Source organism: Cheilinus undulatus, linkage group 13 (assembly GCF_018320785.1).
Source record: "Cheilinus undulatus linkage group 13, ASM1832078v1, whole genome shotgun sequence".
In the NCBI taxonomy this organism is placed as follows: Eukaryota; Metazoa; Chordata; class Actinopteri; order Labriformes; family Labridae; genus Cheilinus; species Cheilinus undulatus.
Genome location: NC_054877.1, coordinates 7517412 through 7534395, shown reverse-complemented (window position 1 = coordinate 7534395; position 16984 = coordinate 7517412). Strand labels below are relative to the sequence as shown.

General features: G+C 40.3%; 1 protein-coding gene across 3 annotated transcripts in view; it reads left to right on the top strand.

Annotated features, from left to right (window-relative positions):
- LOC121520462 (partitioning defective 3 homolog) overlaps positions 1-16984 on the top strand; it is a 443160-nt gene that overhangs the window by 60985 nt on the left and 365191 nt on the right. For all 3 annotated transcript variants that reach the window (XM_041803924.1, XM_041803923.1, XM_041803922.1), the window contains exon 2: positions 9297-9398. In XM_041803924.1, the coding sequence (XP_041659858.1) occupies positions 9297-9398 (102 nt within the window). The remainder of the gene's footprint in view (positions 1-9296; positions 9399-16984) is intronic.

Below are 16984 nucleotides of genomic sequence, written 5' to 3'. Positions count from 1 at the left end.
TTGACTCTGCTTTTAAGAGATCTGATGATTCATTAGAGTCGAGCATGTCACTCGTGAGGATGGTGGGAATCCTCGGCTCTCATAAGAGCGCTCTGTGTTTGTGACTCTCAGACTCTAACCTTGTTTACTGAGTCTTCAGTTTGGCGGGGTGACATTTTCTCTGAACTATTTTTACCTCCTGAACTTGGCCCTCACAGATTGACACACTAACACACAAAATAACAAAGTTAAAACAGTCCTTCGTACGGTCTGTTCTTCCTAGTCCTAACAACACACACTACTGAAATCTGTACTGAAAACCATAAAAAGTGCAGAACTGCCATGATTTACAGAACTTAAGCATGAAACTAAACTTTTTTTATCCCACTGCAATCAAGCCATCTCTCCACAAAGTTGATTCCTAGGGCTTTCCAGATTGATTGCATTTGCTGTGATTAATTAATTAAATGCATGAATTATTTTATGTACTTGTTGGCATTTATAGCCTTTCAAAATAAGATTTCAATTTTTTTTAACATCAAAAGTACCTCACAGAACTTTTAGGCAAAGCCTGTGCCAAAAATTGAGCCTTAAGGCCTAGATGTGGGCAAGCAGCCTGAAGGAGGATTGACACAACCCCCGTCTCCGTCTGCATGTCTTTGCGTATTACCAGGGACACGGGAAAATAATCTGTAAAAAAATAACAATGTCCGCTTCTTTCCAGCATGGATGTGGTGAGTGAGCGCGACCTGAGGTATGGTCCGTGTGGGTAGAAGTGTTGTGAGATATCGCCACAGTAATGGTGGCTTGTCAGCTCCTGTTTTTTTTCCTCCAGATTTGTGTATTGGTACCAGATTTCCCCTCTAAAAAGACGGAGATGTATTGATGTAGGGCCTTGACAATGTTTATTAAATACAGATGCAGGATATCAGTATTGGCAGATAAAAGCTTACATTTTGGTATTTACAGATCTGAACGTTTCTGCTGATGTTTACAGCTGATATATTGGCTCAGAATATTGGGAAAATATAAAACTGTGGTTACTTGGGGCAAGGGTTACCAAACTTTTGAACCTGTGACCCCAAAAATAACAGTGACAGATACCAGGGACCCCCATCATCCCTGGAGATAGTTAAAGCATACGAAAACATGAAAAAAGTCATATTTGAAGGAGTTTTTGTACACGCAACTTACATTTAGGCACAAATCTCACAAAAATTCTGGTTTTATTTGAAAATTTAACTCCTTTAAGGAAATTTCTTAAAGGATAAAATACTTCTTAAAATTATCTTTAATTTCTCCTTGATTTTTTTGTGTGTTTGTTTGGAAGCATCCCCTGACCCCCAGTGGTCTTGACCTCTCTGGGAACCACTGACCTACTTACATGTCGGCTACAGTGTGTATTTTTTTACGTAGCATGTATCAAAACAAATCTAGAAAAAATAAAAGATATTAATGACCCCAATTCCAAAAAGTTGGGTGCTGTGTAAAATGTAAATAAAATATAAAGCAATGATTGTCAAACTTCAAGAACTCATTTTTATTTACAGTGTATCAGATGTTGAAACTGAGACATTTTACCATTTTGTGAAAAGAATACTAGCTCAACACATCTCAAAAAAGTAGGGACAGGGCCATGATACCATGCTCCAAATGTTTTCCATCAGACTTGTTCTGCACCCGGACTCTTCTATTGTGAAGCCATGCTGTTGTGATGGATGCAGTATGTGGTTTAGCATTGTCTTGCTGAAATATGCAAAGCCTTCCCCGAAAGAGACGTCTGGATGGAAGCATTCAGATTCTCTTTGAGCTTCACTTGACTCGGCCTCTCTTTGCATAAGAGACACTTGGTATTCTTTGCAATTAAAATGATGTGCATACTAGAACTGGGGAATAAATCGCAAATTAGATTAAATCGCAATATGGCCTGCTGCAATTTACAGATCACAAAAGTTTTAGTATTTCTTTAACTTAGAATGGGTCAAAATACCACTTTAATTGCAACATCAGAGATTTTATATACAGAATGGTTTTCAAAAATCCACCTTTTTGTGTTTTTTGTTTGTTTTTCTTAATCAAAACAAGAGGCATAAAAATGATAATCTCCTTTAATAAAGTAATTGATAACAAATTTTCAGCATGAGCAAAAATAACTGCAGTCGGATTTTTTTTAATCATTCTGCCCTAGTTCATTCTGATATTGATGAAGCTTAGTATTAGTTCACAGAAATCATACACCCAGCCACAATCAGCTAATAGCCAGCTGATCCCAATCATTGCCTTCTAGCGCCCACAGGCAATCACAGCTCTTTCTCTCAATACAGCGGTCCATTTAAATATGATGTACTTCTCACTAATCACTGTGGATTCACCATGCTGCTGCTGTTGCTGCTGGCAAAGCTTAGCCGCTTAATCTCCTCCACCCCAGCTGCCTCCTTTATAGCTTGAAGCTTGTTGCTCCCTTACAATCATGCTACTGTGGATTAAATGTTCAGAAATTATGTAATTTTTAAAAAAAATATCTATTGTCATAAATGTATCTGTATCTGTACCTTCTCCGGCAAGTTAAACTGTATATTATAGAATGATTTTTTCCTTGAATTTGTTGAAAATATATAAGCTGAGGAACCTAATAGTAATCGCATATTACATTGCAATCGCAATATTGGGAAAAAAAATAGTAATTAGATTATTTTTGAAAATTGTTCAGCCCTAGTGCATACATTGATATCAACATCAGTATTGGCATAAATAAGGTGGGAAATATTGGCATGCTGTGTTTCTGCAAAAATCCAGTACCATGCATCCCTGAAGTGCTGCTGCATTATAGAAGACCAACCAAGTCGATGACCTTAATACGAATCAGAAGCGTTCAGCATTTGGAAGTCCCACCTCCTGAGCAGGGACTCAGAACCTGATACCTGTTACAAAAGCAGAGTTCCTCCACAGGTTCCTTGTTCCTTAGGAGAGTTCCTGCTGTCAAAAGTGCCTTAAAATGGCCGCCACATCTGCGACAAATCTAAGGACTTAGTGACAGATGGTGTCGAAGGGTGATGTGAGCTGAAACTGAAGCATTCTACAGTAAAACAAAATAAAGTATGATCATTCTGCAGCGAGTCATTTTTATACATATATTGTTTTGTTTTGTGTGTTAAGATTTGAATGAATGTGGCTATTTTTATTTTATTGGAGGAAAAAGGTGAATGTTTTTTGTTTGATTTTTCAGTTGTAGTGAAAGGTCAGATCATATATCAGGCCTGTGACATTTAACAAACCAGATTTGTTTCGATTTCTTGTTCCATGGTTTAACTTGTGAAGGTTGTTAGGGTTCAGGTGATATCTAACTCAATTTAAAAGAAGAAGCTGATGTACTGTCTCTCTCTGAATTGGATTAAAGACTGTGATTTGTTGCTTCCTGCCAAACAGAACCAAACAGACAGATTTTCGGTCAATGGGATGTAGACGCTCTTTGTTTTACTCTGAAAAATGACAGACGGCAGCAGCTTGAAAAACACGCTCTTCCAAACACAAACCTACGGTGGCTTATTTGCATTTCTTTGTTGACAGATGTAGATCAGTGGACGTCGGCCACTTCCTGCATTTCTGTGACTGATAAGAACTTTACAGCCCAGCTTTGAATTGCAGAAGATTTTGAGAGAGAAAAAGCTGGTTATTGTTTGGAAATGGCAGCTTTAAGCTGCATTTTTACGTGGGGAATGCTTAATCTAATTGTATCTGAAGAAAACATGCTACTTGGTATTTTAATGTCAGGGAACTTGATCTATTTTAATCTAAGGGCTTAAATCTTTAGCAGTAGGTGCCCATTTATGATAAGAATGACCTTAGTCTGTGTAGAAAATCCCCTAACATTCCCAGATAGAATCCAAACATTGTCCTTAAACCCTGAAGACATTCAAGCATTTTCCTCTTCTCTGTGATTGTTCACATCTCCACAGTGAGCTCCATCAGCTGGACTCCACAGGGTCTCTGTGTCGGGGGTCACAGACAGTAGCCGAGGCTGTCACACAACACGACGTCTGTCACGGCAGTCTGACAGTCAGTGTGTGTAACTGACAGGAAACAATGCATAGCAAACACCAGTGGGACCTTTTCTCTGGTTTTGCTGCTGCACTTGTATAAATCCTACAGCTGTCCTGATGCAGCGTGGATAGCGAGTGTGCAAAGCTGTTAAAGTGTGATGCTGCACGATGTGACACAACACAATGCAACATTAATGCTTGCATGCTGGGGTAACATTGAACAGATTATGAAGATGCAAAACCCCAGAGTTTCAGCTGACTTGCATCTACACTGGATGTTTAAAAATGCCTTTTGAAAGTCATGGACACAGATAGGAGGGAGGTAAGACATGCAAACCTCCCCATTCTTACCATCCCAGTCAGCCAAGTCATCTTATAGCCTCTGCTGCTTTTTCAGATTTATAAGTCTCCATAATGTCATAATTATTCAAGACAGGACTTCTTGGAGATACCAAAGTGTAAGCAGTGATTCATGCTCATGTAGACGACATACTAAAACAACATTTACAGAAATTCCCAGAGGGTTTAGTTGCTCATTAAGACCTCTCTGGACGCTGCAGTATTACAAGACAAATAATTTCAGAATTAATAGAACAGAAGCATGTCTTATTCCATTGGTTCCCAACCTGGGGTCTGGGACCCCCCCATGGAGGCCAAAGATCTTAAAGGGGTCGCGAGGCTATGGCCCCACCACACGGAGACAAATTCTGGAGTATCAGCGTTTCATCCACACTGAACCGGCGTTTTGGTAGGACATAAACGCTACTTTTTGAAACCAGATCCCAGAGTGAATGAATCTGTAAATGCTCACTGTTTCGTCTCTGTGTGGACAGCCAACCGCATCTTTCTTGAAACAATTAGGTCACACATAGCGTATCCCACTTACGCCACATGTGCTGTCGAATTACAGGGTTGTGTTCGTGCTGCAGAAGCTACTGAGCTTATTATGACTTTTACAGCAAAATCTGATGCTCCTTTACCACCAGAGAACATCATGCACCAGATGTTCTTAAAGAACAACCAGAAGGGCAACTAGGAGAAAGTTTGTGGCAGTTTTCTGTAATCTTCTTCTCTCTTTTGGTGCACTTCCGTGGAAACGCTACAGCGCCACGTACAGGCTTGGCATTTTCAGTGGTTTTCAGTGGTTCTGTAACCTTGCAGAGCAGATGGATACGCCCGTTTCCGTGTTTTTCACTAGTGAATCCATCTTGCAACGCTCCCATCTGAACCGTTTGGGCCCGGTTAGAAAGTGACAGGACCAATCAGTGAAGAGGGGCAGTACTTTCAGACGCGGCAGAGTTGTGACGTCAACAAGCAGCAGCAAGAAGCTGGTGCAATTATGGCGGAAGAGTTTTGCGTGGATGCTGCTAAAGCGCCAGTTTTATCAGAACTTGATGAAATTTCTTCATTAAAAGAAGAACAAAGAACAGCAGTGAGTTTGTTTCTTTTCAAAAACAACAAATATGGAGTACTGACATGTCTACAGTCACCATGGTTCACATTATTCCTTGGTAGCTGTGCACGCGCAGCTCAATAACAGCTACGTCACGTGTTTTGTTGCTCTGATTGGCCCGTAGAGATGTGACAGACAGAACATTCATCCAGTCACACTCTGAGTTTTTTCAAAGCCTCTGCCTTTTCCCAAACCTTTCTTATTGAAGCTTTCCTAGATGGACATGTGAAACTTTTTCCAAACGAAACAGAAATATAATGTTTTTGTCTTTGTCGGACAAGGCCTTAGTCTGCTCTGAGGCTTCCAGAATTCGACTGGCAAATATTGACTAAAACTATGATAAAGCAATTATAAAGTCGTTTATTCAAACATCTTTTGGTCAGAGAAGCATGCATGGGCCTTTTTAGGGTTTTATCAGTCAAACAATTAAAATTTATGTTGAGTTTTGATGGCAGTGCGCCACTTTTTCTTCTCTCTTGTGTCCTGGGGGGTTTTCACTTTTCTTCGGTACATACAGGCGGGACTGCAAGGAAAAATGGTTGGGAAACACTGTCTTATTCAACAAAATTCCTCTCACTCCTACATCAACATCCTTTATCTTCATGTATCTTCAGTTTTTGCATGCCTTCCTCCACCTCTTCTTCTGTCTCCTGTCTCATTATTTTCCTTTTTCAAAAAGCCCCTCTTTTCTTCACTTTCATCTTTAGATATAGAGCCAGTTAAACACAGCAGTATAGTGCAATTATCCCTCTGTAATGTGTCTGGTGCCCTTTGCAGCAGCCTGTGTGTTACAGTGGACTGTTACAGTAAAAGTGGGTAATGAGGCTGGAGGCCTCGAGGCTGCTGCTGGGAGCGAGCTGAACCCAAACAGTCATGTTCTGACTCATAACTTCAGAAATGACGCCCACACACTTACAGCACTTCATGTTTGACAGACGCTTGATTGTGTTACTGCGCTCTGTGATCATGGTGTCTTTGGCTAAGTCTCATTTCTAACTTTTACCCCCTAAACCTAACCCTGGCCCACATTTACGAGTGCCTCTTTGCACCTGTGAATAGGGCTACAAAGGATAGTGGGGAAACCTCCTCCTACATTTGTTTCTTCAAAATAAAAAGGACCATAATGCATTACAGAAACCTTAAATTTACATACCAGAATGTTGTAATCTTCAAATGTTATTTCCAGTGAAAATGCACATTTGTACACTTTTCTTGCCTGTTTTGCAGCCATCTTGCAGGTGATTCACAAGGCATAGGTTTCCCTTTACCCTCCATTTGATGTTTGCTTCTGTTTGATGGACCATGCACCCATAGCACTTTACCCTACCCCTCCATTCCAAGAAACAGGACACCCCTAGACATGGATGGGGTGATATAGTTAAGTGGAAGCAGCAAGTGTTATATTGGGGCTGACTCCAGGAGAATGTGTGGTCACGTTTTATGCTTGTTTTTGCATGGCAGGCCATTAAAGTGCATTTTTATGACCATGTAGCTGCTGTAATTTCTATTTATGACTGTACGTGGAGATGAAAAGTTGTCTTTTATTCCACTTCATAGTCTATTTTACAAAAACTAGAACCACTTTGACGTCTCCTTCCACTCGTGAAGCTTACCCCTGCTCTATTTGACTGCCATCTTCACCCACATCCTCTCTGTCTCTTTCTTGATCTCCTCTCTTCTTCTAATCTAGTGTGACCTTTGCGTGCCTTACTCATGTCAAAACATTCAGCATGAAATTGGTCTCAGAAATACAGCAGCTAGTGTCGGGATTCCCCTCTGGGCCCTTCATGATTGTGAGTTTCCCGCTTCAAGCACCAACAATATCAGAGTCAGTGTCAAGCATAAGAGTCCATTAGAAGCTTTTACATAAAGGTAGAACACTTTAATGTGCTGTAAATCTTTAATAATAATAGCCCAGGCTGTTATTTACGACATTCCATGGAATGACTCCATCTCTATTTAGTCAGGCATCAATGCAACACAGCCTTTAACCATATCCATACAAAAATTCCTGACTAATTCCTGCAGTAGGATCCTGACAGCATGTGAGTGATGCCACACAAAGCAGTGCAACATTTCCCCCATTGCTCTGATCTTGTTTTCCTCTCTGTGTGTTAAAGCAAAGAACAAGGAAAGATGGAGATGACAAGGCATCAGTGTCTGACAAATTTAATTGATTTTCTTTTCTTTATTTCATTCAGCAGCTCCAGTTTTTCTGCAGTCAAAATGAAAGGGCCAGTTGTCATATAAAGGAAAATTTGAAATTAACAGGGCAGAGAACTGCATTTTAATGTATGCAGTGTGCAGTACATTGGCTTCCTTGGAAGTTTACCTTTATTTCTTTTTGTGACCTGCATATTTTTCTTCCTATTTTAATCCACAAGCTACTCTAACACTGAAGCATGAAGGCATTTAATTAAGAACACCAGTGTGCACTCAAACTAGACAGAGGTGTCCCATACCATGCTGAAGCATGCTTGTCCCCCCTCCCCAGTCACCTGTTGGCCTGCACTCACGTTGCTCCAAGCTAAACCATGCCTGGGCAGGATACAAGACATGTAGTCACAGAGTCGACACAATTGAGAAATACGCAGAAAAAAATAACAGTAAGCTCACTCATTTTGTGGCTTATTTTGAGCCGTTTTAGTCGGATATGCCTTCCATCTCTGTCATTGTTTAAAATGGACGTCAAGAGGAACAGCTGTATTGATTTTACATCATAAGCTTATCACACATTTTGTCTTTGATTGTGCATGAACAATCATACCATACTAAAGCCCATCTGGGCCATGGCCAAGGAATTGTGCCCGAGCACATGTAGGAGCATTTACACTGATAAGAACGAAAAACAAGAGAGTGCTTACATTGGGAAGAGCTTGTATTTGGTGTTTTACAGTATATCGAATTTTTTTGAATGCCACCCATCTCATCTTTCTGAAAGTTTTTATCATTTTTTTGAAATACTGTTTTTTGGGCTTTTGCCTTTATTTTGATGATCAACTAAAGCGAGACAGGAAATTTAGGGAGAGAGAGTAGAGGAATACACCAAACAGCACTGAGACCAGGAATTGAATCTTCTACCAGTGGGTCGAGGACTATAGCCTCTGTGGATGGCTGCCAGCTCTACAAACTGAGCTAAACTGGCACCCCTTGACATCATTTTTCTTTTATGATGCTGAAAATCAGGAATGCAGGACATTTGATTTTTGGCAATATTCAATATGCTGATACAAATTCAGTCTGGCAGATCTCGATATTATTAAAGATATTACTGTTATTATTATAATATTCTTCCATAAAACTTCAGTCTGTAAGAAAAGCTTTAAGAATGAAAAAAAGAAACTACCTTTAAGACATTAGAACATTTTTAAAACTTAAGATGAACAAAAAAACAACCTCAGGCTGTTCGTCCAGCCAACAACCAAGTTAGTTTTATACATGGTTGATATTTACTTCGATATAGATCGATATTATCCAACGTGCAGTTTGTAGATATCTGAAGAAATGTTCATATCTGCCGATATCTCTGCATAAGCTCTGCATTTATAAGTTTAACTGTATATACAGTATGGGGAGGTTGGTATTATTTGCATTCTGCATTCTTTAAAGTTTCTGTTTTGTTACTATGAAGTAGCAGATTTTCTCATGTTTAAAAAAAGAATCAGATAAACCTGATCTTAGTTCATGTAATGCACTCTGTATATTTGGATTTGTGCATCCTAGTCAACTTTCCTTCTATGAGATTATGTCAAATTACTCTTTTGCTCTGCTTTTCTTGTTTTTGCCTTAACATGGTTTTAAATGTCTTTCTTCCTGTGTTTCAGGATGCTAGCTACTGGCTGCAGGTCCACCGGTTGGAGCACGGTGACGGCGGGATCCTCGACCTGGATGACGTTCTCTGTGATGTGGCCGATGACAAAGACAGGGTGAGTGATGCTCGGATGGAAAGATACAGATCACGGTGAAAATGCTGAGAAGACAAAACAGAAACTGTTGTGCTTTGCTGCCTGCAGCTGCTTCACAGACATGTTCTCCTGCTATCTGAAGATTTCTGCAGAATTGCAAAGAATCTCTCATAGTTACATATTTATTGATCTTTTGTGTGTGAGAACAGATTTGTAGCTGTTGCTCAGCGACACAGTTGTTCCTTCCTGACCAATCAGATAAGATCATTTCTTGTGATCAGTCCATTTTGGTGTCTCTGGGTTCATTAATAGCGCCGTTTCCTCTCTCTTTGATCTGTGATTGCCTCCACATGTTTATACAAGCCTCTCTTATCTTTCTCAATCTAAGCTACACATACTCCACATTTACATCAGTGAGCTTTCCTTAAATGATGCTGAACTTCCACTGTGACTCCCCATGGCAGAAAAAACCCTGTTTGCTTAGAGATTTGGTCAATGAATTAGAGTGAGACAGGAGTTTGCGCCATAAAGGCATGTCGTGTGTTGCAGAAGACTGTATAGATCCCAGTAGTTAGACTTGTCTGCTCAGTGACTTGTTTCCTTGCAGAGCCTAAAGTAACTTACACTAGTTGAACTTCAGGTCTTGAACTTGTCAGTGTGAAAAACCTGACAGTCACACTTCCTCACGGCCTGATTCATCCATCGCCTTCAGGGCAGTTTGACGGAGAAGTCATCCTGACTGACAGACAGGAGGTCATCAGGTCACATACTCCACTGTGCTCAAATATTTCACTGCATTCCTACAGACAGACCCAGAGGTGTTTATGTTTGTAGAACATTTCTACATCCTGGGTCGATGCTGCTGATTTGTTTGACATGCAGAAATCAGGCTGAAGGAAAATGTGATGTTTTCTTTGGAGAGTGACTCTGCAGCTCATGATTGTCCAGTAGATTTTAAGGGGCATCTTACTGGATTATTAATGTTGGGTTAACACTTTTGTTCCCTCAGATGTATCACTGAGTGATGCATAAAAAAAAGGCTGGGATCATCTGATGATGGTGGTGGTGGCCTAGTGGTTTAAGGCGCGCCCCATGTACGCGGACGGCCCCGGTTCAAATCAGACCTGAGGCCCTTTACCGCGTGTCTCTCCCCTGCTCTCGTCCCCGTTTCCGACTCTATCCACTGTCCTCCTCTATCAAAATAAAGGCACAAAAATGCCCAGAATAAATCTTAAAAAGTAAATAAATAAATAAACAGTAATCTGCAGATTTGACTGCAGGAAAATACTAAGCAGTATAACTGTAATAATGCTAATTTTATAATGTAGGTGAAACAGTTATAATAGAGTGAGACACATCATCATAGCATGGTTCTTTGCAGAGCTCCTGTTTCACAATCATCCCAACCGCAGTCTCATTTCACCGCAGTAATTATACAGCAGCAGTCCCACAGTGTTGTTTGGATAGTGTTTACCTGATGACAGATATTATAGTCAGACTTCAGCTCTTTTAGAGAGAGATAGAAATGTGCTGTAAAATGTTTTTCTTAATGCCAGCTATAAAAGGATCCAGAAAACTCTACTGCTCGACTGACATCTTGTAACTTGTTCTCAGAGCTGGGGGACTCTCTGTTTGTTTTCTCACAGGGCAGAAAGGTTTCTGAAAATGTACATTCAAGTTCTGACCTGACTTCTAAGGCTGTTGTGAAATATAACTCAAGCAAAAGTTAAAGTTAGAAGTTTTTAGTTCAAGTGTAAGAAATATTTGACCCCTGCCCTCAGCCATACGGTGATGCGCTTGAAGGAATTTCTCGCTGTTGGTGGCGGTGACTTCTTCTCACTGCACCGTCAGCCTGGTGTTTGTGGGTTTACAGGTGGGAGTGTGTGTCTGCATTTGTCTGAACTGTTGTGTGTAGGTGTGGACCGTCTTGACGAGCTGTCATCATGTTGTATCTTCACAGTCCTCGTCTCTACCCCCCCCCCCCCCGATTCCCCCGTCCCTACAGGCGTTTTCTATGGCAGAGAATGGAACATTTCATATACGACAGCCTTCAGTCTCACATAAATCCACACAGCTCTCACTGCTTTGACACCAAAAGCTTTAGGGGTTTGAGTGTTTGCATTCATTGAACAGTTTTACCATAACATGATAAAAACAGAAATGAAACTGCCAGAGCAGACGGAGTGAATGAAATTATTTCTGGGCAGTGAAGGAGAGGAGAGTTTTTTTATTCATATTTAGTAACTCTCATTAATCTGACAATGCCAGCTGATTGGCCAGATCCATGTCTGTCATCAGAAGCAAAGTTTCAATTTGAAATGCTTGTTGCTACTTTAAGCTCACTGGACTGATTAGTGTTATTTTAGGAGAAAGAGGCAGTAGCTACAGGTGTAGTTTGGTGGAAGCAACTGCAAGCTTGTAAAAATTGGTGGTCAGTGATTAGATTAGCAGGGATTCAGTTGCAAAATATGTTTAAATTGTTTTCCTGCTTCAATTATTCTTGCATTAAGAACTAGTTAGAAGGTTAACTATAAAATCTGCACTTTTAGAAGTACCTTTTTTCTGGAAAGGAGTTTTTCTTTCAAATATTAAGAAATTTTCAAAGAAGAACTGTAAAAATTCATGTTTTGTGTTTTTATGCTAATTAATTTTGTTAGTTTGAGTTTAGAAATACACACTTCAAGCTACCATTATTCACGTCATTTTCCTTTATAACCAAACAAGTAGACTCATGATACCATCTAAACCAGGGGTGTCAAACTCAAGGCCTGGGGGCCAAATTCGGACCCAAGATGATCTCATATTTCTGGTATAACTGGCCCATCAGTATGAGGTCTGCAGATTAAAAAAACAAAATGTAAGCATATCCTTGATGATTTAGGATATCCTTGTTAAGTCATAAAATCTGAAAAACTAAGGAGTAAAAATGTTTAGATGAAAAGGCAGCAATGTAGGAAAAGAAAATAACTTGTGTTTTAATATCACTTTTTCAGTTTTGCATCTCACAATTAGGACTCAAACTTAGGAGTTTTATTTTTTATTTCGCACATTCAGCATTTCAACTCATGATTTTGACTTCTCATATAATATTTTGAGCTTTAAGATTCATAACCCCAAACTTTGACTTTTTAATTCCATTGTTTGGCCTTTTAGACTCACAATTTAAAAACAAAGAATCATTTTTGACTTTCATTTTCGTGATTACAAAATTTTACTTTATATTTTGACCTTTTGCAATTTTAAACGTTTATTTTGGGCAACTTTGTGCCTTTATTTGACAGAAGAGGACAGTGGACAGAGTCGGACACAGCTGACGAGAGTGGGGGAGAGACATGCGGCAAAGGGCCCAAGGCCAGACCTGAGCCAGGGCCACCAGCGCACATGCGGTGCACCCCAAACCACTCAGCCACCTGCGCCCATATTTTGACCTTTTAAACTCGTGATTTTGACTTTCTGTCTAATATATTTGTTAAAAAAAAAAAACAAAAAAACATAATTTTTCCATTTCAATCTCATATTTTTACCTTTTTGAACTTATAAATGTACTTTTCTCAGATTGTGAGCTTTTAAACTTATCTTTCTAATTTTTTCAATTTCAAAATCAATTGAAGCTAACCTTCAAGCTCCATGTGGCCTCGATTGCTCGGTCCTGCCGTTTCGCCCTCTACAACATCAAGAGGATCAGACCCTACTTGACAGAGCATGCTACACAACTCCTAGTACAGGCTCTTATAATATCACGTATTGACTACTGTAACTCATTACTGGCAGGCCTACCTGCATGCACAGTTATACCTCTGCAGTTGATCCAGAACGCAGCAGCACGTCTGGTCTTCAACCAACCCAAGAGAGCTCATGTCACGCCTCTTTTAATCTCTCTACACTGGCTTCCAGTTGCAGCTCGCATTAAATTCAAAACTCTAATCATTGCTTACAAAGCAGTAACTAAAACTGCTCCTGTTTACCTGGAGTCCCTCATCCAGGTCTACACCCCTTCTCGCCCACTACGCTCAGCCAGCGAAAGGCGCCTGGTACTTCCAGCACATCATGCTCCTAAGTCACTAGCTCGACTCTTCTCCTCTGTTGTCCCTAAATGGTGGAATGAATTACCCAACTACATTCGATCTACAGACTCCCTGTCTACTTTCAAGAGAAGGCTAAAGACCCAGCTCTTCAGAGAACACTTTGCACTTAGCTAGGCAATTCTCTACTGTTGTCCCCAGTAGTAGATTGAGTCTCAGCCAGACTATTCTCCACTGCTGTCCCCAGTGGTTGAATGAGTTTCCCAACTATAGTTAGCTCGCACTGTCCTGCTCTACTTCTGGGATTTCTTTGCCCAGCTCTTTGGGAATGATCCAGCACTTGGTACTTGGTAAATAGTTGTTGTGAAGCCTAATGAATGGCAATTAGTGATCCCACATTTTCCTTGATTCATTGTTGCTGTCTAAAAACAAAAAAAAACAAAAAAACAAACAAAAAAAAAAAAAAAACCAAACAAACAAAAAAAAAAAAAAAAACAAAAAAAAAAAAAACTACATAAACAACGTATATTTTAGGTACTCTGCCTTAAACTCTACACGGCAGCACTTGCGTCCAATTGAACCTGAAGCACTTGATGGCACTTACTGATGTTGTTTCTTCTTGTCTAGATCATTGCTTGTGTTGTTCTTGCTCTCAAATGTACGTCGCTTTGGAGAAAAGCGTCTGCTAAATGACATTGTAACATTGTAACATTGTAACATTTATCATCAGTGCTAAGTTTCTCTTTTTTTCATATTTTTTTAATCGGTAAAACAAGGTTGACAGTTTATGGTTAAAATGGTGACCCTGTAAGGCCCTCAGAATAGACCTGAATCCAGAATCTGGCCCCTGCTGTGATTGAGTTTGACACCCCTGATCCAAGCATTATATTGCCATTACAGATCTCAGTTTAGTCCAGGATAACCGCTATCACTCATTATTACCAAATCGTGCAGCACTAGTTTGCAGCCATATCTATCCAGCCCCCTGTAGTCAGTAGCTTATCTACTTTCTTGGTAGCTCCTGAGCAGCTGGGAGGCGGTGGCTCGACCACTGTCTGCAGCAGTCATGCATCAGTGTAAACCTCTGTGAAGTTTACAATTACTTGATAGTGAAAAGTACAATGGTGGGTCAGGAAAGGGTCTGGAGTGGTCTGTGTACCAGAGAGATTGGTAGACAAGCAAGGGTGCCCAACAACCCAGGCATCCAAAATTAAATCAGATCAACCATGACTTAGAGTGGACATGTGTGCAAAGTTTGAAGAAAATCCCTCCAAGTGATGTTTTGCCTCCAGCATTTAATCAGTTCATCCTTGAACCAGAGTGGAAATTTCTGCAAATTTGAAGAACATCCCTTTTATTGCTGAGACGTAGTGTTCACAAGAACGACATGGTCAGCTGCTGGCAAAACTTGGAAACAGTTCCATCTTTCTTCTTTTTTTTTCTTCAAATGGCATCAAAAATATTTTTTATTAATAATATACAATCAGGAAAACTTCAGTCACCAGATATCTGTTTTACAATCAGACCACCAAGATAAGTTTATGTCGGCATATCTGTTTCTCTATGAGAGGACAGATCTTAACATATAATCCAGCTCCTGATGAAAACCTTAAAAAAATAAATAAATAAACAACAGCTCCACTTTTCAACCTCTCATTGCTAAGGATCATATGACTGACACTGATTTTAAATGTGAAATTGATCAACCAGAAGTCAAATCAACCATGCCTTCTTTACTTATTGTTCAGTTATTAAAGCGAACTTGTCATCTGATTGTCTCGGTGCCTTTTGAAGATATTGTGTAACTGAGATATTCTCTGAGGCAGGATCTGAGGTAAGAAGGTGGATATGGGAGGTTTGTGCCGTCTGCCAAGTAGCCAGCAGCGATACAGGTAATATAGAGCTTTTTGGGGCTCTGCCAAGCACAAGTCAAAAGGAATGCACTGGTGAGCTGGTGTGGGTCTGTCAGTGAGGGAAAATATGAACCAGCTCTCTCTGATGCCAGATAGTTGTTCTTTTAGATAAAAGCACTGAAAGTTAAACCTTACACCACACACACGATAAATAAGGGCGTCAAAGCCAGAGAGATAATTGATTATAAAGCATTTTTACAGATGTATCAGTATCAGCTGAATGTTTTACCTGTATATGCTGTTATGAATAGTTTTGAATATGAAATGCAAACACAATACTGATTTTAAAGCTGTATCATCTCTGTTTACCCAGTGGAGAGTCTTAGACTGCCTTATTGACAATAATTTCACACCCATTTGTGGTTTTGACTTTGTTGTGAGCACTGCAGAGGCGTAATGAGGTGACAAAATCATTAACCCTCTGCACTGCAACTGCAGTTGCAATATATGCATGCAGAGTTATGACTTTGCAGGATGTGCCAATTAAGTCATTTGTGCCATAGTCAGTTGTCTGGTGAAAACCAAAGGTGCAGGCTTTCTTGTTTCCTTGACTGATCTACCTTAAAACTCTGATATCACAGTCAGCTGTCTGAGAACTGAGGCCTGTACAGAGTCTGTGTCCCCTTGATGTAAAAACGTTCAGACTACAGGTGACACAGCTGCAGTCACAGATACACCAGCATGATGCTTTAGGCAGCAGTCAGTTATGCTAGGCTGATCCTAAGTGGGTCTGTTCAGCTGAACCTCCTCCTGGTGCATGTTAATGCTGTAGTCACATATCGCTGGCTTTGGGCCAAAACCTCGTATCTCCAAATTTTTTTTCATAATTCAGTGCTATTAGTTACACTATACATCTGTCAGTGGGTTTGAACCAAATTTAAAGCAATAAAAAAGTGACCTAAAGATGCCGACTATGCCTATTCAGTGTAAAATATATTGAAAATACAGCTTTTTTCCATTCCCTGAAAGGTGATTCCACCTGTTAGCGGCATGGATGTCCCAGTGATGTTTACAGTATGGCTGCAGGTGTGTGAGACAGACTGCAGATGTTACACTCCCAGGGCGCATCATGTAGACCAAATAGTACTTCTTAAGTACTTTTTAAAAGACCGCTGAAGAGAGGCATGGGGAGACAGAGCGGGGGAAGATATGCACCAAGCAGCACTAAGAGTAGGTACTGATCCTGCAACCACTTTGTTAAGGATTATGGCCTCTGTGCATGACTGCCTGCTCTACCAGCTGAGCTAAACTGGCATCTGACTGGTTGTTTTAATAAAAAAAATTGCAGATCAGTCATGTGTATAAGTTTTAGGCATGTAGGGTGCAAAGGATTCATAATGGGTCCTGATGTGCCACAAGCTGGGGTGGCAGAGTCAAGCTCGACACATGTTCACACACTTGTGTGGCCCAGCAGCCAAGGTCAAGCTTGATGACTCTCTTTTGTTTGGGCCTTTTGACCCCTGGTAATACACGCAGAGACTGACAGTGGTGTTCGGGCCCTTGGGACATCCACAGCACAACCCCACTACCCACCCAGACGGTACCCTAGGCTGAACAATTTGGAAAAATAATCTGATTGTGAATTTTTTTACCCAATATTGTGATTTGATGTGTGGCTGTTTCTTAAGTTCCTCATGTATGTTGTGTATTTTCCAACAAACACAACTTTCAT